Source organism: Erythrolamprus reginae, chromosome 6 (assembly GCF_031021105.1).
Source record: "Erythrolamprus reginae isolate rEryReg1 chromosome 6, rEryReg1.hap1, whole genome shotgun sequence".
Taxonomy (NCBI): Eukaryota; Metazoa; Chordata; class Lepidosauria; order Squamata; family Dipsadidae; genus Erythrolamprus; species Erythrolamprus reginae.
In genome coordinates this window covers 67978507-68004504 of record NC_091955.1, presented here as the reverse complement: position 1 = coordinate 68004504, position 25998 = coordinate 67978507, and the positions used below count along the sequence as shown (strand labels likewise).

At 42.1% G+C, this 25998-nt stretch overlaps 1 protein-coding gene across 2 annotated transcripts in view; it reads right to left on the bottom strand.

The window, feature by feature from the left end:
• The window catches only part of CARD10 (caspase recruitment domain family member 10), a 73634-nt gene that overhangs the window by 9582 nt on the left and 38054 nt on the right, over window positions 1-25998 (bottom strand). For both annotated transcript variants that reach the window (XM_070756167.1, XM_070756168.1), the window contains exons 13-21: window positions 25451-25491; window positions 23658-23778; window positions 21857-22037; window positions 15726-15849; window positions 14781-15021; window positions 10181-10238; window positions 8997-9078; window positions 1937-2089; window positions 593-714 (exon numbers count right to left, since the gene is read on the bottom strand). In XM_070756167.1, the coding sequence (XP_070612268.1) occupies window positions 593-714; window positions 1937-2089; window positions 8997-9078; window positions 10181-10238; window positions 14781-15021; window positions 15726-15849; window positions 21857-22037; window positions 23658-23778; window positions 25451-25491 (1123 nt within the window). The remainder of the gene's footprint in view (window positions 1-592; window positions 715-1936; window positions 2090-8996; window positions 9079-10180; window positions 10239-14780; window positions 15022-15725; window positions 15850-21856; window positions 22038-23657; window positions 23779-25450; window positions 25492-25998) is intronic.

Here is a 25998-nt window from a genome sequence, read left to right as displayed (position 1 = left end):
ACAGAATGAAAGCATTCGAGTGGTATTTGTTATTTTTTACAATTTGTACTGCTATTTTGTATCATACTATACAAATATTTTCTTTTGAATCCATTCGTGTCAATTACACCACATACGTTTAGATTCGTTAATTCTATTTCCCTTAAGTAGGTTTGTCATCTCGTCCATTTCTGCACATGTATATATCTTGTCTATTATTAGGTTTACTTTGGGAGTCTGTTCATGCTTCCATGATTGCACTATCGCAATTCTTGTAGCTGTGTTTATATGCGTCAATAAGAAAAGTGTTTGGAGTATGATCTTTTCCAAATTCCAAGGAGCATGCCCTTCGGCGAATAATCTATTTCTTCCTTAGTAATTTCCTTGAGCCATTTGTGAGTTGTTTCCCAATTTTTTTGAACTTTAGAGCAGGACCACCACATGTGAAAAAAGGCGCCTTTTTCTTTTTTACATTTCCAGCATATGTTTTGTAGTGTTGGGTTAATCTTGGCTAGTCTCGCCGGGGGTAAATACCATCTGCAGAAATTCTTGTAGTAATTTTCTTTGTATGCTGATGATAGAGTAATTTTAGTTATTGCATTCCTTCTCTTACCTTTTTAATACCTTCTTGAATCATGTGGATTATCCCACAGTCCTTCTGAGCCTGAGATAGCCTCTCAGCATTAACAACATTCTTGGAAGAAGCACAGAATCCTCTTTGGTTTGCAAGGTTATCTTTGAAGAGAGGCGACAACAAAAGATGGATAGTAAAACATATGGAGGGGGGGTAATAGCACTAAGAAGCATGGGCTGAATGCCACAAAAAGCTTCCAAGTTGTAAGTTAAGACAGTCACCCTCAATCCTCCTATGCATCTTTAATCAGAATAAACCCCACTGAATTTAATGGTATTTACTTCCCATTAAGTATTCAGAAGATTAAAACCTAATCCTGCAGTCTGGAGGGGAGTCTGCTGAATACTGGGTCTAAGTAAGGATTGGAGATGGTGGGGGGAATGGGAATAGCCCAAAATATTTTTTATTGTCTTGAAACAAAAGCCAAAATGGCATCATCCCACACAAGGTCAACTGGATATATCATAAAATATACAGCGCAGATGATGGGATAACATCCCATCATTCAACATACAAAGCATGCCTGTAAGAAAATGTGGGGATTCAGAAGAAATAGTGAAGGGGATGGCACCATTACTGTTACCTTTACTGTGGCTGCAAAGAAATAAATGGCAGATTAGTTTATTCACTGCTGTATTTTTTCTTCCAAAGGAGTGACTCCCTCTATTCTCCCACATTGTTATCAGGGAAGGAAAAACGTTTGTGTTGAGAGAGAGACAGAGAGACAACGAAAAAGATATCATCAATAGAAGAAAGTTCTTAGAAAGACCAGAATTAATAGAAGACAAGGTTGTCTAGACCAGTGTTTCCCAACCTTGGCAACTTGAAGGTATCTGGACTTCAACTCCCAGAATTCCCCAGCCAGCATTCGCTGGCTGGGGAATTCTGGGAGTTGAAGTCCAAATATCTTCAAGTTGCCAAGGTTGGGAAACACTGGCCTAGATAAAGAATTTCTACTACATTGTAATTTCTAATGTTTTTTGTATGAAGATCTATGAAAGAGAAAGCCATTTTTCTCCAAGACCTATGCAAGGATTCTGCTCTCGGGAGGAGTTTCCTGTATGTCCCATTGTGCACACAGTCTGAATATTATCTCAATGTTCCCCAGGCCATGGATGGATTTCAACCTGCCGTGCATATGATTGCAGCATTAGCAGATGATCTTAGGAAAACAACACCTTTTTGCTGCAATCTCACAGGGCATTCAAATGGGCTGATGTGGTTGCTTATTGAAGAGCCACCTGCATTGAACTCAGAAGTTCACATCCCGGAATGACTCTGAGTTAGAAATCCTGATCTAGGAGACTCCACATGTTAGCTTACCTGCTGGGATGAAGCAGAAGTCCTGGCTTGAAGAAGGGAGGCCCAGAAGGTTCCTCAGGAGCAGAGGGGCTAAGCATCCAGGGGAAATCATGACGGGGCGATGGGTCTGAACCACTACAGGGCGAACCAGACTGTATGGTTTTTCAACTCCAGCTGTAGGTAGAAAGCAATGAAGGATGGTTCTTCGTGATTGTTAAACAATCATGAAGAATCAGAATTTTATGATACAGTGGTACCTCGTCTTACGAATGCCTCTTCTAACGAACTTTTCAAGATACGAACCCGGTGTTTAAGATTCTTTTGCCTCTTCTTCCAAACTATTTTCACCTTACGAACCCAAGCCGCTGCTGCTGGAATGAAAGGGTTTCTTTTTTTCCCCTTTTTTGAAGAAAGAAAAGGGAGGGGCTGCTTGGAGGGGGAAAGACTTTGCATTAACAAAAGTAGAACAGCGTGCTTGCAGGCACTGAAAGGGTGTCTTTTGAAGAAAGAAAAGGGAGGGGCGGCTTGGAGGGGGAAAGACTTTGCATTAACAAAAGTAGAACAGCGTGCTTGCAGGCACTGAAAGGGTGTCTTTTGAAGAAAGAAAAGGGAGGGGCTGCTTGGAGGGGGAAAGACTTTGCATTAACAAAAGTAGAACAGCGTGCTTGCAGGCACTGAAAGGGTGTCTTTTGAAGAAAGAAAAGGGAGGGGCAGCTTGGAGGGGGAAAGACTTTGCATTAACAAAAGTAGAACAGCGTACTTGCAGGCACTGAAAGGGTGTCTTTTGAAGAAAGAAAAGGGAGGGGCGGCTTGGAGGAGGAAAGACTTTGCAGAGAACAGCCACAGGCACTGAAAGAGTGTCTTTTGAAGAAAGAAAAGAGAGGGGCGCCCCCCCTTGCCTTCCCTCCTTCCCACTCACCCTTTAGCCTAGCCTTGCTTCTTCCACCCGCCCCCTTTAGCTACTCCTCCCTGCCCTCTGTTCGCCTCCCTTCTAAAGTTTGGGATTTTCCTGAAGGATTTGCACTCATTATTTGCTTTTACATTGATTCCTATGGGAAACATTGTTTTGTCTTACGAACTTTTCACCTTACGAACCTCCTCCTGGAACTAATTATGTTCGTATCATGAGGTACCACTGTATATGGAAAAAATTGTATACATGGTTAAATAAAAGGGGAAAGATAAGATTTAAATGATTTGGAATTATATTGAAGTACAGTGATCCCCCGTTTATTGCGTCCCCAACCATTGCGAACAGGGTACTTCGCTATTTTTCAACCCGGAAGTCAAAAATACCATCTACGCATGCGTGCCGGGCACGCATGCGTAGATGGCAGCGGCTTCCCTGGGTCTTCCCCCTCTTGCTGGCGTCAGCGAGGAGTTTCCCCACCGCCCACGCAAACTCCTCGCTGCCGCCCGCCCTTCGCCCGCCCACGCCGTTCATTCTCGCCGCTTTTGAGCTAAATCCGGGAGCGAATTCGCTCCCGGATTTAGCTCAAAACCGCCGATAGCAAGCGGCAAGGAATAGCTTGTGTCGGCGCTTTCGAGCTGTCAGCTCGAAAGCGCCGAGACAAGCCGTTCCTTGCCGCTTGGTATCGCCGGTTTTGAGCTCAAAACCGCCGGTTTTCAGCTCAAAACCGCCGATAGCAAGCGGCAAGGAACGCCTTGTCTCGGCGCTTTCGAGCTGTCAGCTCGAAAGCGCCGAGACAAGCCGTTCCTTGCCGCTTGGTATCGCCGGTTTTGAGCTCAAAACCGCCGGTTTTCAGCTCAAAACCGCCGATAGCAAGCGGCAAGGAACGCCTTGTCTCGGCGCTTTCGAGCTGTCAGCTCGAAAGCGCCGAGACAAGCCGTTCCTTGCCGCTTGGTATCGCCGGTTTTGAGCTCAAAACCGCCGGTTTTCAGCTCAAAACCGCCGATAGCAAGCGGCAAGGAACGCCTTGTCTCGGCGCTTTCGAGCTGTCAGCTCGAAAGCGCCGAGACAAGCCGTTCCTTGCCGCTTGGTATCGCCGGTTTTGAGCTCAAAACCGCCGGTTTTCAGCTCAAAACCGCCGATAGCAAGCGGCAAGGAACGGCTTGTCTCGGCGCTTTCGAGCTGACAGCTCGAAAGCGCCGAGACAAGGCGTTCCTTGCCGCTTGCTATCGGCGGTTTTGAGCTGAGTCCGGAAGCGAATTCGCTTCCGGACTCAGCTCAAAACCGGCGATACCAAGCGCCCCCCGGACCCCCAACCCAGGCTTGGGGGGCTGCTAGGAAGCCCTCCATGCCGGCGGCAAACAGCCGCCCCGCCCCCAATCTTCGGCTCCTCGCTAGCGCTGTGGGAGTAAAAACACCGTCTGCACATGCGCAGACGGTGTTTTTACTTCCGCATCGCTACTTCGCGAAAACCCGCTCGTTGCGGGGGCTCCTGGAACGGAACCCTCGCAACGAGCGGGGGATCACTGTATTAGAATTAGTTATATCTTATCATTTTTATAGGTGTAAAGTATATAAAAACAAAAGTTCTTCTTTTCATTCTATATCAATTTTAAATGTTATCAGTGAAATTTCTTTTTTCTGTATTAGATAGACTTCAAAAATAAGTGGGGTAATGACAACCCCAAATATATGTTAAATGTAAGAATGTCGTGTTTGTCTTTTTATGAAAAAATTAATAAAGTTTAATTTTTTTAAAAAAGAAAGCAATGAAGGGAGGGAGAGACTTCGCTGGTTTTCTATATCATCTATGCCACCAGGCATGGGGAAATTAATATACCCTCAGCTATTATAATTTATGTATGGTTTGTTTGAGTTGCATGACTATTTTTATAGGGGTTTTTTAAAATTGTTTTTTAACTATTGGATTTGTATATTGTGTATTGTCCTGTTGTGAACCGCTCCAAGTTCTCAGAGAGGGGTGGCATGCAAATCTAATAAATTATTATTATTATTATTATTATTATTATTATTATTATTATTATTATTATTATTATTATTATTATTATATGCAAGCTTACTTGCAGGACCGCCACCTGCCACATGAGTCCCAGCAACCAGTTAGATCCCACAGAATCGGTCTTCTCCAGGTTCCGTCAACTAGACAATGTCACTCAGCCAGGCCTAGGGGAAGAGCCTTCTCTGTGAGGTCTCCAGCCCTCTGGAATCAGCTCCCAGCATAGATCCGTACCCACCTTTCACAAGAGTCTAAAGATTCATTTATGCCTCCAGATTTGGGGCCATTAGACTCTAGCCCCCTGGCTGACGAAATGTATGTTTGTTGTGTGAGCGGGAATGATTGATTCTTAATGATATTGGGGTTTTAGATTAATTAGTTAAATTAATTGGATTGGATGTTTACACTCTTTTTATATATGTTGTAAGCCGCCCTGAGTCTTCAGATAGGGGTGGCATATAAATTCAATAAATCCAATAAATAAATAAATTACATACATACATACATACATACATACATACATTCATACATACATACATACATACATACATACATACATACATACATACATAAGCAAGCAAGCTTAGCCAGAGAACTGTGAGTGAAACCAGATAAGGATGATTCCTATGTTTCTAATGCAGGTAGTTCTTGCCTTACAACTATTTGTTTAGTGACTTTTCAAAGTTGCAAAGGCACTGAAAAAAGTGAGTTATGACCAGTTTTCACATTTACGGCCATTACAGCATTCCCATGGTCATGTGTTCAAAATTCAGATGCAATACAATATAAATACAAATCTAATGTTAAATTAAATTTTTTTTTAAAAAAAATACATTGTTATAAAAAACCTATCTACTACACAATCATACACACTCAGGCCGACTGAACATAAACATAATAGAGGTCAGTGAAAAAGGAGGGGGGGAGATTAATCCCCCCATGCCTGGTGGCAAAGGTGAGTCTTCAACATTTTACAGAAGGCGAGGAGGGTAGGGGCAGTTCAAATCTCCAGGGGGAGTTGATTCCAGAGGGCCGGGGCTGTCACAGAGAAGGCTCTTCTCCTGGGTCCCACCAGACGGCATTGTTTTGTCGACGGGACGTGGAGAAAGCCAATTATGTGGGACCTAATTGGCCACTGGGATTTGTATGGCAGAAGGCGGTCTCGTAGGTACTCTGGTCCAATGCCATGTAGGCACCAGAGTGTAGAAGCTCATTTTTGGCTTCCAGAGAACCTCTGGGAGGGGTGTGAGAGGGCGTTTTTACCCTCCCCTGTCTCCAGCGAAGCCTTTGTAGCCTAGGAAGGGCAAAACACGAGCATAATGGGCCACCAGAAGTTGGGAAACAGGCCTTTTTCAGCCTCCGAAGGGCCTCTGGGGGGCAGGGAACACTATTTTGCCCTCCCCAGGCATTGAATTATAGTTGTGGGACTCACGTATGCACGATAGCTTGCGCCCATGGTCTTTTGGCACCCGAGGAAAAAAAGGTTCGTCATCACTGGTCTAAATGTTACAAATTAAACCAGCCATGTTTCCAGATATTTTTTTAAAAATAAGCAACACCCTGTTCAACATACATGAAGGAATTTGTGGTACCATGAAGCAAAAATCTGCACTCTGGTAACCTCTTGATACACAGTGGTACCTCGACATACGAGTTTAATTCGTTCTAGACCCGAGCTCGTAAGTCGATCAACTCGCATCTCGAACAAATGCCTTTAGACTTTGTTTTTCGCGCTGAGATAACTGGAAGCAAGGAGATTCTTGCACCACCTAGTGAAAGCTCGGCTCATATCCCGAATTTGAGCTCGGGTGTCGAACAGAAATTTTGCTCGCGTTGCGGCTCATAACTTGGAATACTCGCATGTGGAGCAGCTCGTATCTAGAGGTACCACTGTACTGAAATACATGTCTATTGTGCCCAGGCAGCAGGTCAAGAGTAACAAGATTGTCAGAACAGTATATTTCAGGAGTCTCCAGCCTTGGCAACTTTAAGCCTGGTGGACTTCAACTCCCAGAATTCCCTAGCCAATTGCCATTGGCTGGGGAATTCTGGGAGTCGAAGTCCATCAGGCTTAAATTTTCCAAGGTTGGAGATCCCTGGTATATTTGGAAGGCACCAGATTGGAGGAGCCTCTGAATATTTGCATGCATATAAAGACAATGTAATTTTTCCCCTCTGAGGAGTAGTGTATTGCAGGCAAGATCCTAAACCCTCAATTACATATAGTAATCTATGTTTCCATTATCATCTCCCCATGCATGCACGCTCACAGACAAAGGTACTATGCACACTGGATTTACAACATATTCTTATTTTGGATCTTCATCAGAGGCTCTTCTCCCCAGTCATTTGTGGTACAGTGGTCCCTCGATTTGCGCGTTCTCGATTAGCGCGAAACGCTGCAACGCGGTTTTTCAAAAAATATTAATTAAAAAAATAAAATATTAAAAAATAAAAAATAAGTCCACGCTAGTTCTCTCTCTCTTTCTCTCCCTGTTGCCGGCGTGGTATATGAGAGAGAAAGAGAGAGGCAGAGGTCGGGCGCATTACCGGGAGGTGGAGGCAGCGTGGGGACGCTGGGTGCCGGGGACACCGAGGAGGGGGTGGACGTGGCCTCTCAGCTGCAGAGGCGGAGGCAACGGCGGAGTCCGGCGCTGGGGCCATGCGGGGCCGCTCATCCAGGGGGGCGTGGACTGGCAAGTCGCCCTCCTTTCTCTTTCTTTCTCTCTCTTATACCACACCGGTAACAGGGAGAGAAAGAGAGAGAGCGCCCAACACCTGATCCGCTCCGCAGCGCGGCAGCAGCGAGGAGCCGAAGATGGGGTTTCCCCTTTGCCTTTACCCCATCTTCGGCTCCTCGCTGCTTCCGCGCTGCGGAGCAGATCAGCTGTTGGGCGGCTGAAGGAACCTTCCCTTGGTCTTCCCCGCCGCCCACACGCAAACTCCACCATCTGCGCATGTGCGGCCATGAAAAAAATGGCGCACATGCGCAGATGGTGGTTTTTACTTCCGCATCCAGTATAACGCGGAAATCGGTTAGCGCGGGAGGTCTTGGAACGTAACCCCCGCGCTAACCGAGAGATCACTGTATTATTAGGAGAAATAATTCTTTATCAACTGAGCTATAATGGCTCTGAAAACATTTTCCCAGGAAGATTCACCTGCCGCCACATCCAATGTCTTTCTGGTACCTGCTGATTTTGCTTTCTATTACCTCTTTAACTTATTTTAAGGTGTTTGATTCAGTGCATTATTTGTATGCCGATTTTAGAAGACTCCCTCGTTTTACATTTATTTCTCTATGTTAATTATTTACCAGGCTTTTAATATTTTATTGTAAACTGTCCTGGTGGCATGATTCAAAGGCAGGCTAAGAATCTTAATAAAGCATCGATTTCTAACTTCTTGTGAATATGCAAAGGTTTAATGTCCCAAAATACAGACTTCACCTCCTGGTAGGAAGAACTGTCCTCAGAAGCTTTTAATCTAAAATAGAAGTACAGTGTTCCCTCGATTTTCGCGGGGGATGCGTTCCGAGACTGCCCGCAAAAATCAAATTTCCGCGAAGTAGAGATGCAGAAGTAAATACACTATTTTTGGCTATGAACAGTATCACAAGCCATCCCTTAACACTTTAAACCCCTAAACTGCAATTTCTCATTCCTTTAGCAACCGTTTAGATTATTACTCACCATGTTTATTTATTAAACTTTATTAAAAAAAATATTTATTAAAGGCGGACGAAAGTTTGGCGATGACGTATGACATCATCGGGCGGGAAAAACTGTGGTATAGGGGAAAAAAACGCCAAGTATTTTTTAATTAATATTTTTGAAAAACCGTGGTATAGCCGTTTCGCGAAGTTCGAACCCGTGAAAATCGAGGGACCACTGTACCAGTGTTCCCTCTAATTTTTTGGGGGGGTGGGCGGAAAAGTATAGTGTCTGAGCGGCAGTCCCTTTGGGACTGGGCGGCACTCTTTCTCTCTCACTCTTTCCCTCTCGGCTTCTGGGCAGGTTTGAAAAACTGAGTTGATGATGATTTTTAAGTGAGCCATTGCTCACTGCTCAGCTTAGAGGGAACTATGCACTGTACAGCTTAAAGCTTCTTTTAGTTATCTGTGGGACAGAGACACAAGAGAAATCACACTTCACCTGGGCAAGAATCCAGCCAAAGGTTTTCATCCTGTTTCTTGAATTTCATTAGACGAAGCTGTTTCAAGGTCCGTTTCTTCAGCTAAAAGGACCAAAAGAAAGAGAGAGGAAAGGGAAAAGAGGAAACACAAGGAAAGCATATTATTCAGGTACCCGCAAAAATTACATCCACATATTTATTATTGGAAGCTAAGCAGGCTGCAGCTTGCTGAGAAAGGTAGGGCATATTACTTAGTTTTAGAGGAATCTAAAGAAAAAAATGTAAATCTCTAAGGAAGATGGGCAGTTAAGAAATACAAAACAAACAAAACGGGGGGGGGGGGAATAATTTTTTCAGCTCCAGAAAGAAAATATACCGCAGAAATAGCTACCACTAATGTACTACCACACAGACTTCTTACCACCTGATAATAAAGTATTTTTACTTTACCAATATGGTATGAAATCAGATTATTCATCCGATTCTTGTTATTAATATTTTTATTGAATTATAAGATAAAATAAGATACAAAATATGAAAGCAAATAGGAAAACAGACTAACAGGAATAATAGATTATTAATCCAATTCTAACTATTGGCCCCTGCACTCAAATGATTATGAAAATGAATTTATTTCTATGGGATAGACAAAGTAACAATTCTGACTTAAATTCAACTGGGACTTCATATGTCATGATGTAATAGATATAATGAAGGACTTAAAATAAAGAAAAATGGGTTCAAATCACCCACAGTTAAATAGTTTCTTTGATGACCTTGTGCCATTCAATCTTTACCTCATTTTAGCCCATCTCACAGAATAGAATAAATTTGGATAATCACATTTATGCTAGGTGGAGATCCTTAGAAGAAAGAACAGATTCAATAATTACAGCTAACAACAATAAGGCTCTGTACTCTAATACCATGGTGTAATGATAAGAAAAAGTCCTTCTGAACTTGTATAAAATACTCTTCTCTCATTGTTCAGTATTTAAGCTACATTTATCTGGGTTAGTGGAAAGAAGAGCAATATTTGCAGTCACCTTTCACTGTTGGTGGTACAGAATATAGATGAGTAAAATTAACCTTCTCCACCTTGATGGCCTCCAGATATGTTGGGTGGCAATTCCAATCAACGATGAACCATTAGTTATTTCTAGGTAACCCATCCATTGCCCCCAGTCTCCCACTTCCAGCTCACCTTATTCCTGCAGCTTTTCTGCCACATTGCTACCTGTATCTTCAAGAGCTGGTAAGCCCTGAAAGAATGACATCAGTTGAAAATCAGACCCTTGGCAGCCTAAAATAAAACAGAACAAATGCCAAGTACTCTCTAGAGGTATCCCAAGACATACCAATGCCAAAAAGCTGTCATTTCTATAATCATTTGGTGACTAAAAGCCATAACTGTAGCTCTCTGTTTTATATAACACTGGAACAGGAGGTTTGTTACTAACTCCAACTCCCATTTCTCATAATGATGTGCTAGTTCCTATTATACCGCCTGGGGAAATGCCTCTTAATAAAGACTGAGCTATCTTGTGTCTTCCATGTAATAGTATTCCACAACAGGGTACCTTAAATTTTCATTTTCAAAACATAAGCATTAACCTACATAGGAGACAGGAAAATTGTTTTCTCGGCCCTCCCCTCCCCTCTTAAAATGCTGCCATGCACGTCCCAGAGTTGGAAATCTGGTCTTTTGCCAGCCTTTCTCCTTTGTCCTTTAGATCACAATGGAAACCACTGAGAATAAAGACTGCTTCCATTTGCATAGATCTGCCCTTCAGGTGAAAAGCTGCATTTTATGTTTTCCATAATGCACTGTGACACTACACTAAGATAAAGAGTCAAAATCCCAAATGGTATTGGAGTAAGGCAGTTAGCAACAAAAGGCCCCTGACAGCAATTCCATCCTGTGTTTTACACTATAGAAGGATGAAATCTGATGGCAAATCACCATTTTTATCTCTGCCTTGACAGAAGAGGAAGCATGACAGGGCTACTCTGATTTCTTCTCACCACTTGACTACCGTGGTAGGGAAATCACTACATTAACCCCGAAGTAAATATGAAGTCAGATAGATCAGCTGCCTGTTTCAGGTACGCTCACTCTAATGCAGTGTTTTTCAACCAGTGTGCCAAGACATGATCAGGTGTGCCGCGAAGCTCAGAGAGAGAAAGAAAGCAAGGGAGAGAGAAAGCAAGAGAGAGACAGAAAGCAAGAGAGAGAGAAAGAAAGAAAGAAAGCAAGAGAGAGAAAGCAAGAGAGAGAGAGAAAGAAAGAGAGAAAGAAAGAAAGCAAGAGAGAGAAAGAGTGACCGAGAGAGAAAGAGAACAAGAGAGAGAGAGAGAGAAAGCAAGAGAGAGAGGGAAAGAGAGGGAGGGAAGGAGAGAGAGAGAAAGACATAGAGGGAGGGAGGGAGAGAGAAAGAGAGCAAAAAAGAGAGGAAGGAAGAGAAAGAAAGGGATGGAGAGAGAGGAGGAAAGAAGAAGGAAGGGCGAGAGAGAAATAAAGCAAAATGGAGGAAGAGAGAGAGATTTTTTTTGTCCAAACTTTTTTAGCCCCCCCCCCCCCCCCGCTCAATATGCCCCAGGGTTTCGTAAATGTAAAAAATGTGCCGCGGCTCAAAAAAGGTTGAAAATCACTGCTCTAATGAACCGTGTTTTCCTCTTACAGTGGTAGGCAGAATGAAGTAGTTACACAATTTAATTTAACCTGGACTCCACCCAAATGCATGAATGGACAAACTTCCTTTCTGTTTGTTTAAAAATTATAAATCTGCCTATTTTGTGGTATACAACTCTGAGAAACAAACAAAAATGATAAAAGGGGGGGGGGGGTCAAGAAAAGCCAGGATCCCAAGCAAAATTCTTTTAATTCATCTCTTCAATTCTCAGGCTACAACTTTAAGGTCTCAGTACTTTGAGGAGTGGGGGGAAGAGATCCAGATACCCACACAGAAGGCTGAGAGGATGAGGGCTTCCAGATCTCAAGGGGAAGAATGTTCCACAGGACAGGGGACCGCCACAAAAGAGACATACTCCCAGGTTCCACTAGATGGCAACATTTAAGGGAAGGTCCTGGAGCAATGCCTACTCTAGCCAATCTAGTGGAATGGGTGATTTATTTATTTTATTTTATTTATTTATTTTATTTGTCATACAAATATAGTATTGTATTGTAGTATGTTTAACATAATATAAGTATAAAGTAGAGATAGAAAAGATAAAAACACATTAGGACAGGAACGGTGGCACAAACCCATGCAAGACTTTAAAGACGATAACCAGCAGCTTGAAATTGCACCCAAAGCGAAATAAGAGAAAACCAGTACAGCTTGCCCAACAATGTTATAAGGTGTGTAAAACCAAAGGCACACAGTACAGTGCGAGTTGTTGTTTTGGACCAACTGTAACTCCAGGAGAGTCTTCAAGGCCAGCCTCATATAGTGTATTACAGATGGGAAGTAACCAAGGCATGAATAACCATAAATTCTTAGAGCTCCCATTGGGCATTCACATTACTGAGAATTCAGAGAATGAAGTTTACACATCGAGACAATAGCCAGGAGGATCTATATTTTGCTGGTGAAGCACATACGATTCTTCAGCCAGCCCCAGGAAACTTCAGATTATAGACCAAATCAATTCACTGTTAAATTAATTATGCATAAAATAATGTGTAATTAAAACAATAATTCTAAAGAAAGGAAATATTTATTTTTTTCAAAAGGTTTTGTGTGTGTGTGTGCTAAACTTTGCTAAACTCAACTCTAAAACCTGTTGTCAATGCACAGGGTTTTTTTTAAAAAAAAACTTTTTAATAGTAGTAATTGATTATGAAATCAATGGTTTCTTTAACAAAATGTTTCCCCAATCTGATAATATAATTAGTTACTCTATAATTTTATGTCCATGATTTCCATCAGCAGGTTGTGTACAACACAATATGTAATACAACATACTGGGTGGTATTAGATTGCGGTGGCAAATTTATTTATTTTTTAAAATATATTAATTTATATTTATTTCCATTATCATTATCCAACTGTCATTTCTTTCTCCTGAGAGATATTGGAGGAAAGTTCAGAGATTTTGACCATGAATATTCCTATGGATATTTCTGACTCATTTGAACATGGACCTGGCAAATAAAAATCTCTTCACTGAGCACCCTACTTAATCCAGATCGCCAGTTCCATCTCTGTCCACATGCATTTATTCACATATATCAAGCCAGTTATCTCTAGAATTCTGATAGCAAGAGCACAATACCGAATAAAACTCAGATAACCCAGGAAACCCCTAGTGCATCTAAAATTATTCTAAAATAGGAACCTATTACCATCTATGGTGGACCTGTATTTATGCAATAAAATATTGGACAGATACTAAAAAAAATAATAGACCAAGTCATATTGATACCGATCACACCTAAACCAGAACTATTCCTATTAGACAAACAATTAAAAATGAAGACAAATATCTTATTACACAAATACTAACTGCAGCCAGAATAACATACACCCAACAATGGAAACAAGATAACATACCTACAACTACAAATATCATTGCTAAAATTCTGAAATGCGCTGAACTCTCTAAAATGACGATGGCGCTGCGAAACAAAAAAGAATCAGATTTCTATAAGGCCTGGGAGAAATGGTACCAATGGATATCTAGAATACGAAGCAATCCAAAAGGTGTCTGAGTTCAAATCTACTGATACATCCATACAATCCCTAGAAAAAACTAACTCTATCCCAACTCTAATTCTCACATACTTTACTATTCTTTTTTCCTATTCTCACCGCTTAATAAGAATATCAAGTCATTAAATTCAATGTCTGCTGTCGAAGCAGAAAACCCCTTTCCTACCCCACCCATCCTTAGATCTGTTAAGTTATATATAATAAATAATAATAAATATGGTCACTGGAATGTAAACTAAGAACGAAATATGAATAGAACTATTGTAATAATATTAGTTAATATATAGTAACGATATGTAAACTAAGGAATATAACGGACCTCTGTAATTCTCTGTAAATTTTACCTTTAAACTCATTATACTTGTACTCTCCTTTAATTTATTTATTTATTTATTACTTAGATTTGTATGCCGCCCCTCTCCGAAGACTCCCCCCTTTTGATTTTGTACTCCCCCTTCCCTTTTATAAAACTAATAAATTATATTTAAAAAAACAGATTCTAATAATACTATCTAAATAGTACAAATTACTTTAAAATGCTTTTAAAAATAACATTTTGCAGAACTGATGATATATCCAGCAGCCTAGAGTTTAACAACATTTAGTAGGCAAAATGTACCTTAAGAGCATAATTCATTCATTCATTCTCCAAATTTTTGAATTTCACAAATCAAAAATCTGGACAGGACCTTTTGTAAATTAAGCAGGGCTATCAGAATCCTGCTTTCCTACAAACCTTGTCTTTACAACAGCAGAATATCACAGTGGTGCTTTGCTTTGTGGATTACCACAATTTTTCAATTACAATAAGCACAAAAATGGTGATCTATAAAGAATATAAAGCTGGCTTACGAATCTATTAAAATATTACCTGCTCTGATTTCACATCATGCACCCATTTAATTCTTTCTCTACATAACTGAAGATATTAGAGCTAGAATTTGCACTCATAGCTCATCTTCTATGATGGAGCTACAATCTCTGGTGAAGAAAATGGAGTGGTCTATTTCCCCCGCCCCCCCTTTTGAAACACAAAATAATAATTGAAATACATGAATGTGGGGCACATGTCCCAAGATGATTTACCTGTTGTAGTTGGGTATTGTGCCCTTGTCCAAGTCTCGAAGTGTGAAGGGATCCACACGAGCACAGTACCATTCCAACTGCCCCTTATACAAGGTGTCGGTAACATGAAGGATCTCTCGACACTTCACACATAGAGAATAAGGGTTTGAAAGCTCCAGGAGGCTCAGGTTAGTACGCACATAAAATGAGTCGCCAATGATTTTTTTTCTGGAATCAAATGCTTCTTTGAGAGGCTGGTAACCTAACAAAGAGAAGAGAATACAAGAAAGGAAAGAGTTTTTAAGGGTTTATGTAAACCATCATCCTGCCAGGAAATTAGATGCTCTTTAGAGATGAAAAATAAATAATTTTATTTATTTTTATTTATTTATTTTGTCCAATGCACAATGAGGGTTTTAGTGGGTATATATCTATATACACATAGTAAAATACATGGTGAAGGTTATAGAGGAGATACTCATAGTAAAATATATCTAAGAAATAATAGAAAAAAGGTATAGTAATAGAAAATATCAATGGAAGAATAGAAGAAGAGATATAGGAATAGAAGAAAGGTATAGGAGATATAGGAGAGCATGGGGGAATTGACATCCTCTTCCCCCTAGGCCTTTACAATTCTATGCATGGTATGTATGTATGTTTGGTTTTTATATTAATGGATTTTTAATCATTTTTAATATCAGATTACTATTGTACACTGTTTTATTGTTGCTGTTAGCTGCCCCAAGTCTCCGGAGAGGGGCGGCATACAAATCCAATCAATCAACCAACCAACCAACCAATAAATAAATAAATAAAACAGGGGACGGAAGGCACTCTAGTGCACGTGTTCATTTTTATATATTTTAATATAGTCAACACAGATGCAGAATATATTCAAATTTGGTGTCCAAATGAATTAAGGATAAACAAACACACCACGACACCATCTGCTTAGCTACTTACCTCTGAGGTCGTGTGAGAATAGAAGAGCAGATGGGTCCTTCCATTGCAACAAGCTTAAGTGAGCAACCTCCAGTGTGCAGTTCTCCAAAGAGAACCCCTCTCCATTCATCTGTGGCTCCCTAAGCTAAGAGAGAGGGTGGGGAAGGAGGGAGGAGATCCATTAGCTTCAGAATAACACTTCTGGGCTTAAAATAAATGATTTGCCTTCTTTATAATTGTAAGCTGTTCAAGAAATGAAGAGAATGGAATAGAATTCTTTATTGGCCAAGTGTGATTGGACACACAAGGAATTTGCCTTGGTGCATATGCTCTTAGAGTACATAAAAGAAAAAGATACATTTGTCAAGAATCATGAGGTGCAACACTTAATGATTGTCACAGGGGTCAAATAAGCAATGAAGAAACAATCAATATTAATAAAAATCTTAGGATGCAAGCAACAAGTTACAGTCATAGAAATGATGAGAAAAACCTAGTAGGAATAGAAGTGCAGACTTAGTAAAAAATTTGACTGTGTTGAGGGAATTATTTGTTTAGTAGAGTGATGGTGTTTGGGGAAAAACTGTTCTTTGTGTCTAGTTGCCTTGGTGTGCAGTGCTCTGTAGTGACGTTTTGAGGGTAGGAGTTGAAACAATTTGTGTCCAGGATGCGAGGGGTCAGTAAATATTTTCACCGTCCTCTTTTTGACTCGTGCAGTATACAGGTCCTCAATGGGAGGCAGGTTGGCAGCAATTGTTTTTTGTTTTTTTGCAGTTCTGATTATCCTCTGAAGTCTGTGTCGGTCTTGTTGGGTTGCAGAACCAAACCAGACAGTTATAGAGGTGCAGATGACATGGCAGTCTCTTTTTTTTTGTATTGATGAATACAAGCTAGATAGATGGTTTCCTTAATATATCTTTGAAACAAGCTGTTGCTGGGTTCTTAGATCTTCCTTTAAAGAAGAAATGGAAGTCTTGTAAGCTCTTAAAACAAACAACTCCTCCAAAGTTTTCTCAGGCTAAAAGCTACAAGCTTTTGTTTACTGTTGGATGCACGCTCCGTGCTTGGTTATTTCTGCCCAATGTCATTATATGAGAAAATTATATGCAGGAGAAACTTGTGTATGCAGCATGCATTAACAGCAGTTTTATTTATGGCCAAAAGGCCTAAAATGTTCTAAAAAACGTTTTTAAAACATTTTGGCTGTAAATAAAATTGATGAACAGCAGTGACTAAGTCAGACACGTGGAATAATCTAACATTATAAACAATTCCACTTTTATTATTCTCTTATTGTGATGGAATATTTAACAGACCTTGGAAATAGAGGAGGAGGAAGAAGAAATACCATTATAGGAGAAAGATTAAAGATTTTTTTTAAAAAAATAGCAGATCTAGGGGAAGGGAAAATGTAAGAAACAGACCCAGAGTAACCCCATCTTAATTATAATGGGTATTAATTGAGCTGAAGAATTGCTTTGGCAGGCTTTCAAGATTCTGCTACATTATCCTACTAGAAGTAAAGTTTGTTCCAGAAATTCAAGTAATTATCTTTTTCTGAATTTGTCTCTCTCAAAGGGCTTGCACCATCAGGGCATTCTTTCAGAACAACAATCCAAAACCTTGCTCAACAGAAGGTACTCAAATGTGATAGAATTGATTTGCTATATTTCTAAACGAATGAAATAATATGCATTACCATCCTGAGGGAGAGAGGAGACAATTTAGTTCAAAATCAAAAATAACTAACTGCGCTAGCAATTCCTCAAGCTAGTATAACATACGCTGAAAATCAATCAGTTACTGAGAGATATAACATTTAATCAGCTACTCAATGAGAAGGCCAATCAGTAGGAAACATAAGCAACTCCATCATGTTTGGTATAGTCCAATGACCAGAATCAAAAGATAGAACTTGGAAAGGGACTTAACAGAAGTTTCTTTTCCAGTATTCTATTTTCACTTTGGGGATAGAAATATATAACATTCCCTGCCAGTCAGCTCTCAATAGAAAAGATGTTGGTGGTCAACAAAATGGGGGTTACATCAGTAATATAAGCAATGAATTCCACACTTGTAATATTGTAAGATAATGTATAAAATGTATTAATATAAAAGTAATGTATATAAAAATTTTAAAAAGCTATTGTGATTTGTAGAAAGAAAAAAATGTAATAAGGACATAAGAAAGAACGAAAGAAAGAAAGAAAAAGAGAGAGAGAGAGAAAGAGAGAAAGAGAAAGGAAGAAAGGAAGAAAGGAAGAAAGGAAGAAAGGAAGAAAGGAAGAAAGGAAGAAAGGAAGAAAGAAAGAAAGAAAGGAAGAAAGGAAGAAAGCTATGAAAGATATAAGTCTGAAGTTACCGTATATACTCGAGTATAAGCCGAGTTTTTCAGCCCCAAAAATGGGCTGAAAAACCCGACCTCGGCTTATACTCGGGTCACCACAAGAGGGCGCCGGGTGACCACAAGAGGGCGCACCGCGGGAGCCCGGCAGCTGCCCTACCCTTCCCACAGCCGCGGAGCCCCCTTTTACTTCCTGCTTGGAGCTCGTGTCGGCGCCTTGCAGCTACCTTTCCTTCTCCGTTCCAGCAAAGTTGCCAGCCAACTGCTCCGACGAGAGAGGAACAGACGATGCGAAGGTGGGGGGGGGGATTCCTGCTTCATGAGTCCCCCCCCCCCACCTTCGCATCGTCTGTTCCTCTCTCGCGCCGTCGGAGCAGTTGGCTGGCAACTTTGCTGGAACGGAGAAGGGAAGGTACCTTCCCTTCCCACAGCCGCGTCACTCGGAGCCCCCTTTTACTTCCTGCTTGGAGCTCCTGCAGCTACGGTACTTCTCCGTTCCAGCAAAGTTGCCAGCCAACTGCTCCGACGAGAGAGGAACAGACGATGCGAAGGTGGGGGGGGGACTCATGAAGCAGGAATCCCCCCCCACCTTCGCATCGTCTGTTCCTCTCTCGCGCCGTCGGAGCAGTTGGCTGGCAACTTTGCTGGAACGGAGAAGGGAAGGTACCTTCCCTTCCCACAGCCGCGTCACTCGGAGCCCCCTTTTACTTCCTGCTTGGAGCTCCTGCAGCTACGGTACTTCTCCGTTCCAGCAAAGTTGCCAGCCAACTGCTCCGACGAGAGAGGAACAGACGATGCGAAGGTGGGGGGGGGGACTCATGAAGCAGGAATCCCCCCCCCCCCACCTTCGCATCGTCTGTTCCTCTCTCGCGCCGTCGGAGCAGTTGGCTGGCAACTTTGCTGGAACGGAGAAGGGAAGGTACCTTCCCTTCCCACAGCCGCGTCACTCGGAGCCCCCTTTTACTTCCTGCTTGGAGCTCCTGCAGCTACGGTACTTCTCCGTTCCAGCAAAGTTGCCAGCCAACTGCTCCGACGAGAGAGGAACAGACGATGCGAAGGTGGGGGGGGGACTCATGAAGCAGGAATCCCCCCCCCACCTTCGCATCGTCTGTTCCTCTCTCGCACCTGGTGGCAAGCTTCCGCCGCTTCCAAGCCGCATTCGCCTTCCTCCGCCGCGGCAGAAGGCGAGAGATGCCTCTTCGTGCGCTCGATCTCCGGGGGTTGGGGGCGAGCTCGGCTGGGGGGGGGTTGGTTTCTACGTGGGGGTCCGGCTCCCGCCGCTGACGCGCCCCTCTGACGCGCCAGACCTCTTGTCTGCCCGGCCCGAGGCACGAAATCGCTGCTTATGCCAGGCGGCATTGCTTGTGTTCCAGGCGAGCCGCCTGGCATAAGCAGCGATTTCGTGCCTCGGGCCGGGCAGACAAGAGGTCTGGCGCTCCCACGGGGAAAAGACGGCGGCTTAAGCCCTTCCCTGTGCTCCGGAAGCCGCTGACGCGCCCCTCTGACGGCATTGAAAAGGCGCGATGCCGGAGAAGCGAGCGATCCATCCGGGAGTCCAGGACAGTTTTGCGCGAAAACGGCAGCAGGGAAAAATCAGCCGGGCTAACGGCCACGGCTCAAAAAAGGTTGGGAAACACTGAGATAGAGAGAAAGTGAGAAAGAGAGAGTGAGAGAAAGAGGGGGAGAGAAAGAGAAAGAGGGATAGAAAGAGAGAGAGAGTGAGAGATGCTCAGTGAGCCTTTCTTTGAAGTTGCCTTTCTTTCTTTCTTTCTCTTTTTCTTTCTCTCTTTTACCTTCCCTTCCTCTATTTCTTCTTCTCTTTCTCCTTCCCACCTTCTTCCCTCCCTCCCTTCACTCATTCCTCTCTTACTCTCCCCTTTCATAGGTTTCCTTGCTTCCTTCCTCTGTTCCTGTCCCTTCCCCCTTTCTTGCTTTCTTGCTTGCTCTTTTTCTTTCTCTCTTTTACCTTCCCTTCCTCTATTTCTTCTTTTCTTTCTCCTTCCCACCTTCTTCCCTCCCTCCCTTCACTCATTCCTCTCTTACTCTCCCCTTTCATAGGTTTCCTTGCTTCCTTCCTCTGTTCCTGTCCCTTCCCCCTTTCTTTCTTTCTTTCTTTCTTTCTCTCTTTTACCTTCCCCTCCTCTATTTCTTCTTTTCTTTCTCCTTCCCACCTTCTTCCCTCCCTCCCTTCACTCATTCCTCTCTTACTCTCCCCTTTCATAGGTTTCCTTGCTTCCTTCCTCTGTTCCTGTCCCTTCCACCTTTCTTTCTTTCTTTCTTTCTTTCTTTCTTTCTTTCTTGCTTGCTCTTTTTCTTTCTCTCTTTTACCTTCCCTTCCTCTATATCTTCTTTTCTTTCTCCTTCCCACCTTCTTCCCTCCCTCCCTTCACTCATTCCTCTCTTACTCTCCCCTTTCATAGGTTTCCTTGCTTCCTTCCTCTGTTCCTGTCCCTTCCCCCTTTCTTGCTTTCTTGCTTTCTTGCTTGCTCTTTTTCTTTCTCTCTTTTACCTTCCCTTCCTCTATTTCTTCTTTTCTTTCTCCTTCCCACCTTCTTCCCTCCCTCCCTTCACTCATTCCTCTCTTACTCTCCCCTTTCATAGGTTTCCTTGCTTCCTTCCTCTGTTCCTGTCCCTTCCCCCTTTCTTTCTTTCTTTCTTTCTTTCTTGCTCTTTTTCTTTCTCTCTTTTACCTTCCCTTCCTCTATTTCTTCTTTTCTTTCTCCTTCCCACCCTCTTCCCTCCCTCCCTTCACTCATTCCTCTCTTACTCTCCCCTTTCATAAGTTTCCTTGCTTCCTTCCTCTGTTCCTGTCCCTTCCCTCTTTCCTTCCTTCCTTCCCACCCTCCGTCCATTCATTCACCCATTCATCTCTTGATCGCTTAAAGCTAGTTTACTGGTTTTCTTTAAAATAAATATTCTAAAACATGTCTCAATTAATGTAATTTTATTGGTTTCTATTTTTATAAGTTACCAGTAGCCACTGCATTTTCTAACCTCGGCTTATACTCGGGTCAATAAGTTTTCACAGTTTTTGTGGCAAAAATTGGTGCCTCGGCTTATACTCGGGTCGGCTTATACTCGAGTATATACGGTATATATTCTGGTGGAAAAGGAAGCATGAACCCCACATGAAAAAATATTAGATAGATTAATCTTCCAAGAGAATGAATGGAAAGTAGATGTAAGTCAAAAGCATATAGAAGATGCTTGAAGCAGAGAATTGTTACTGAGGACCACAAAACTAGGTAAAGATACATTAGTGGGGAGTTTAAAATGGACACCTGGTGGAATGATAAACTGAAAGAGTTTGTGGACAAGAAGGAAAAAAATCCATATAAGAAAATGATTGCTGCAGCTAAAATGAGAATAATAGTATTTATGTCAAATAATGTAATAAATGAAAAGGAATCATTATGAATAAAAAACAGAGAAATTTTGGTGGAGATTTTTTAAAAAATTCTGGAATTGGGCAGAAAATCAAGACAAGGAGACTCACTGGTGAATGAAGTTAAAAATAAAAGTGATAAAATGATCTGAGATTAACTGAAAATGTTAACAGAAAGGGAATTTACTTTTGTTTGTTTGTTTGTCAAACAATTCTTTGGATCTAATATAATTTGTGTGTTAGTGGGCACAGTGATATGCTTATGCACAGGTTAGAAAGAGTATTTTAAAGTTGTCTATGGGGATGGCAGATGAAATGTGGAACTGAAATAAACGCTTCAAATATTAATGTCCTCCCTTTCTTTTCCAACTCTTCCTTCATAGAAATCAGCCATAATTTTGCAAAACTGAGTTCTATTCGTACTTCTAGGAGCCGACATCCCTCTCGGAGTCCTGACTTCTCAGCCTCTGAGCCAGGTTTCACCCACTGGATATAAATCCCAGTTCTGTTTCCTCCAAGGATGGAAATATCTCCAGTCAGCCCCCTACTCTGGGGTCCTGGAACACCAAGGGAACCTCTGTTGGGCAAATGCACCATAACCGATCTAAAAGGGAAAGTAAACAATGAGGGGGATTTAGATTCTGATCTCTGCATAAATGGAGAGATATACATGACTTCTGTTTTACAAGAACAATAGAGGCCCATACAGTAAAATGTTCTGGTTTACATCATGCATCAATCATGTAACCATGAAAGGCTGGATTTTCTACAACTACAGCAGAGTTTTCATCTGAAGAGCTGTGCAATAACTAAATTCACAGCACTGCTAGGTCCTAGGGAGGCAAGATATTTTTATTGTGCAGCCTACGGACACATGAATCCCACACTTAATTTTTTGTCTTGACACAATAGTACCCCCCCCCCATAGATCTACCTAATCTCAGCTACAGCAACACCTTGGCAACAGCCTCCATTTCTTGCGCAATACTGTTGGCAGATTTTAAGCTGGAAATTTTCCAGCTTTTATCAACCTGATATCAGGGTGTAATGGACCACTATTCCCATCACCCCCAGCTACCAGGCCTACTGGACAATATGAGAGTTGCAGTGCTCATGTTAGACTGCATTTGGAAGATGCCAGATTAATAAAAAGTTATATTTTACCTGTCAACAAGGCTTGCTTTGTTTTGTTGCAATTCTCTGGATCTAATTTGCGTGTAAATGGGGTGGGGTGCATTGTCTTTCTTTTTTAATGTGAACTGCCATGGAGAAGTATAGTGCAGAGCAGTAAGAAAATAACTGAAAATATGAAAGATGATTGCAAATCTGGATTCCATTTGCTAAAAAGAAATGACTATATGCTAATATTAGGATGAGCCATTCTCATGATGTAGCAGGCTTTTTTATACTTTGTTTTATGTTTGGTATGAATGTGCTGTTTGGTTTTTTTAAATAATGATAGGGTTTTATATGTTTTTTAATATTAGATTTGTTCCACTACTATATTGTTTTTATTACTGTTGTGAGCTGCCCCGAGTCTTCGGAGAGGGGCGGCATACAAATCTAATTAATAATAATAATAATAATAATAATAATAATAATAATAATAACAACTTTCCTAGTTGGTGCCTGCTGGTCTGAACTGGCAAAGAAGGAAAAGGTGGAAGCATAATAAATAGTGCTTATAGCAGTGATGGCGAACCAGTGGCACGGGTGACACACAGAGCCATATCTGCTGTTGCCCTATCTCAGCTACAACGTGCAGTGTGTGCCGGCTAGCTGATTTTTTGGCTTGCACAGAGGCTCTGGGAGGGCGTTTTTGGCTTCCAGAGAGCCTCCGAGAGGATGACAGAGGCATTTTTACCCTTCCCCAGCTCCAGGGAAGTCTTTGGAAGCTGGGGAAGGTGAAACACAAACCTACGGGGCCCATCAGAAGTTGGGAAACTGGCTGTTTCCAGCCTCTAGAGGGCCTCCGGAGGGTGGGGAAGGCTGTTTTGATCCTCCCCAGGCATTGAATTATGGCTGTGGGCACTTGTGCATGTGTGATAGTGCGCACCCACACTCTTTCATTACCCGAGGGAAAAAAGGTTTGCCATCACTGGCCTATAGGTTGCAGCATCAGGGGGCTGACATTTGAGCTTTGATGGTAGAGGACAATCTTATTATCTACGACACTTGTGTCAATAAAGCAGTCTCTAGAAACCAAGGAGGAAGCCAATCAGACCTTCTGGCAAAGTTTTGTTGATCAGAATCATCTGACAGGCATGCTTCTGATTTTGCTCTGGTGTGTGCGCTGGTGGAAGACAAAGGGGACCTGGCAGAAGAAACTGTAGTGGTGATGCTTCCTGATGGGGAGAAAGATGGAGAGCAAGTTTGAATTATTTATTCTTATCTTGCAGGTAGAGAGCTGGGGAGGTTCAAGGGAGGAGGAAACAGTGATATAAATATGGGGGGGGACTCCCAAATGAAAGGGCTTTTTCCTTTGTAAGGATACTGTGCCATTGGATGGGTGGAACTTAGTAAAGGGCCCACACACCTACAAGCTTGGGTCACGAGCCAAGTCAGGGGAGTAAATATGGCCTCTTTACAGAACTCCCATAACACACTAAAATCAGGACTGTGAATGTCCATTCATGGAATCAACAGAGAAGCTTGAATATATTTTAGACATTGAATGATTGGGCTTGGCATACAGTGGTACCTCTACTTACAAACTTAATTCATTCTGTGACCAGGTTCTTAAGTAGAAGAGTTTGTGAGAAGAAGCAATTTTTCCCACAGGAATTAATGCAAAAGCAAATAACGTGTGCAATTGGGGAAACCACAGAGAGGGTGGAGGCCCTGTTTCCTCCCAGGAGATTCCTAGAGAGGCTCCATGGAGGCTTCTCCCTGCCATTTGCTGCCCTGTTTCGTCACAGGAGATTCCTAGAGCTCCCCCATTGAGGCTTCTCCCTGCCTTTTCCGGCCCTGTTTCTTCCCAGTAGGTTCCTAGAGAGGGCACCCAGAGGCTTCTCCCTGCCTTTTCCGGCCCTGTTTCTTCCCAGGAGATTCCTAGAGAGGCCACCCAGAGGCTTCTCTCTGCCTTTTCCGGCCCTGTTTCTTCCCAGGAGATTCCTAGCGAGGCCACACAGAGGTTTCTCTCTGCCTTTTCCAGCCCTGTTTCATCCCAGGAGATTCCTTGAGAGGCCCCACGGAGGCTTCTCCCTGCCTTTTCCGGCCCTGTTTCTTCCCAGGAGGTTCCTAGAGAGGGCACACAGAGGCTTCTCTCTGCCTTTTCCGGCCCTGTTTCTTCCCAGGAGATTCCTAGCGAGGCCACACAGAGGCTTCTCCCTGCCTTTTCCGGCCCTGTTTCATCCCAGGAGATTCCTAGAGAGGCCACACAGAGGCTTCTCTCTGCCTTTTGCGGTCACAGTTTTGGAGGGTGGGTTTTGTAAGTGGAGAAGAGGTAAAAAAAAATCTTGAACACCCGGTTCTTATCTAGAAAAGTTCGTAAGTAGAGGCGTTCCTAGGTAGAGGTACCACTGTACTTAACATCTACCGGTAAATGCAAAAATTCAGACAGGATCGGGCTAAATGCCAATGTCCCTGTTAGATGCCTTGGTAGTGAATGCCACAAAACTATCTGATCTCAGGATATACAGTGAGACAAGGCTCTAGAGATTCACAACCTGTCACCAAGAACCAATAACAGCCAGAAGCTGAAACATTCATCTTTCCCAGTTTCTCCCCTTCTGAATCTGAATCACATTCATTGTCTAACCACTCCCCCTCCCCAATAAATTAAGTACACCAAACAGGAATAACTTGAGAGTCAAACGTGCATGCAGGACACCAGTGAGCCCCTGGATAATTAACCTAGAGCTTGCAACTGAAGCATGGGGCAAGTGCGTCCCCTGGTGGATGGATATCCATGTGAGTGATTTTGTAAGAGGCAAGTCTCTTCTCTGCCTGCCCCAAGAATCCCTCTTGTAGCTTTCAAGATGAAAATGTTTGATTGGAAATAACGACTAGCAATACCTGTTAAGTCTTCTATGCTCCCAAAGGACCCATAAGACCAACTGAAGACAGGGAAAAAAAATACAGAACACAATAAGGAAAAGCATTACAAAAATCAAAATCAAATCTCTTATATTAATATTCTTTCATTTCTTCAAATCATTCAGAGGACATATAAAATAGTGGGAAGTTCCTTTCCAGTGTTCATTAATTCTCCACCATGTTATCATATTATCTATATTGATATTTTTTTTTGTAATCTGAACAGGGTTAACTTCATTACCACTTTGTCTGTCTCATTAATCCGAGAGTTTAAGATCTTATTTGGAACACCAAAACAGAACAGTTTAAATCTCTGGGGAGCAGGTTAGAATTTAAGGTGCGCATGTCTCTTGTCTGACCTATTGCTGTACTCTGCCATAATAATAATAATAATAATAATAATAATAATAATAATAATAATAACAACAACAACAACAACGATGATAATAATAATAATAATAATAATAATAATAATAATAATAATATTTATTAGACTTGTATGCCGTCCCTCTCACAACAAAATAGAA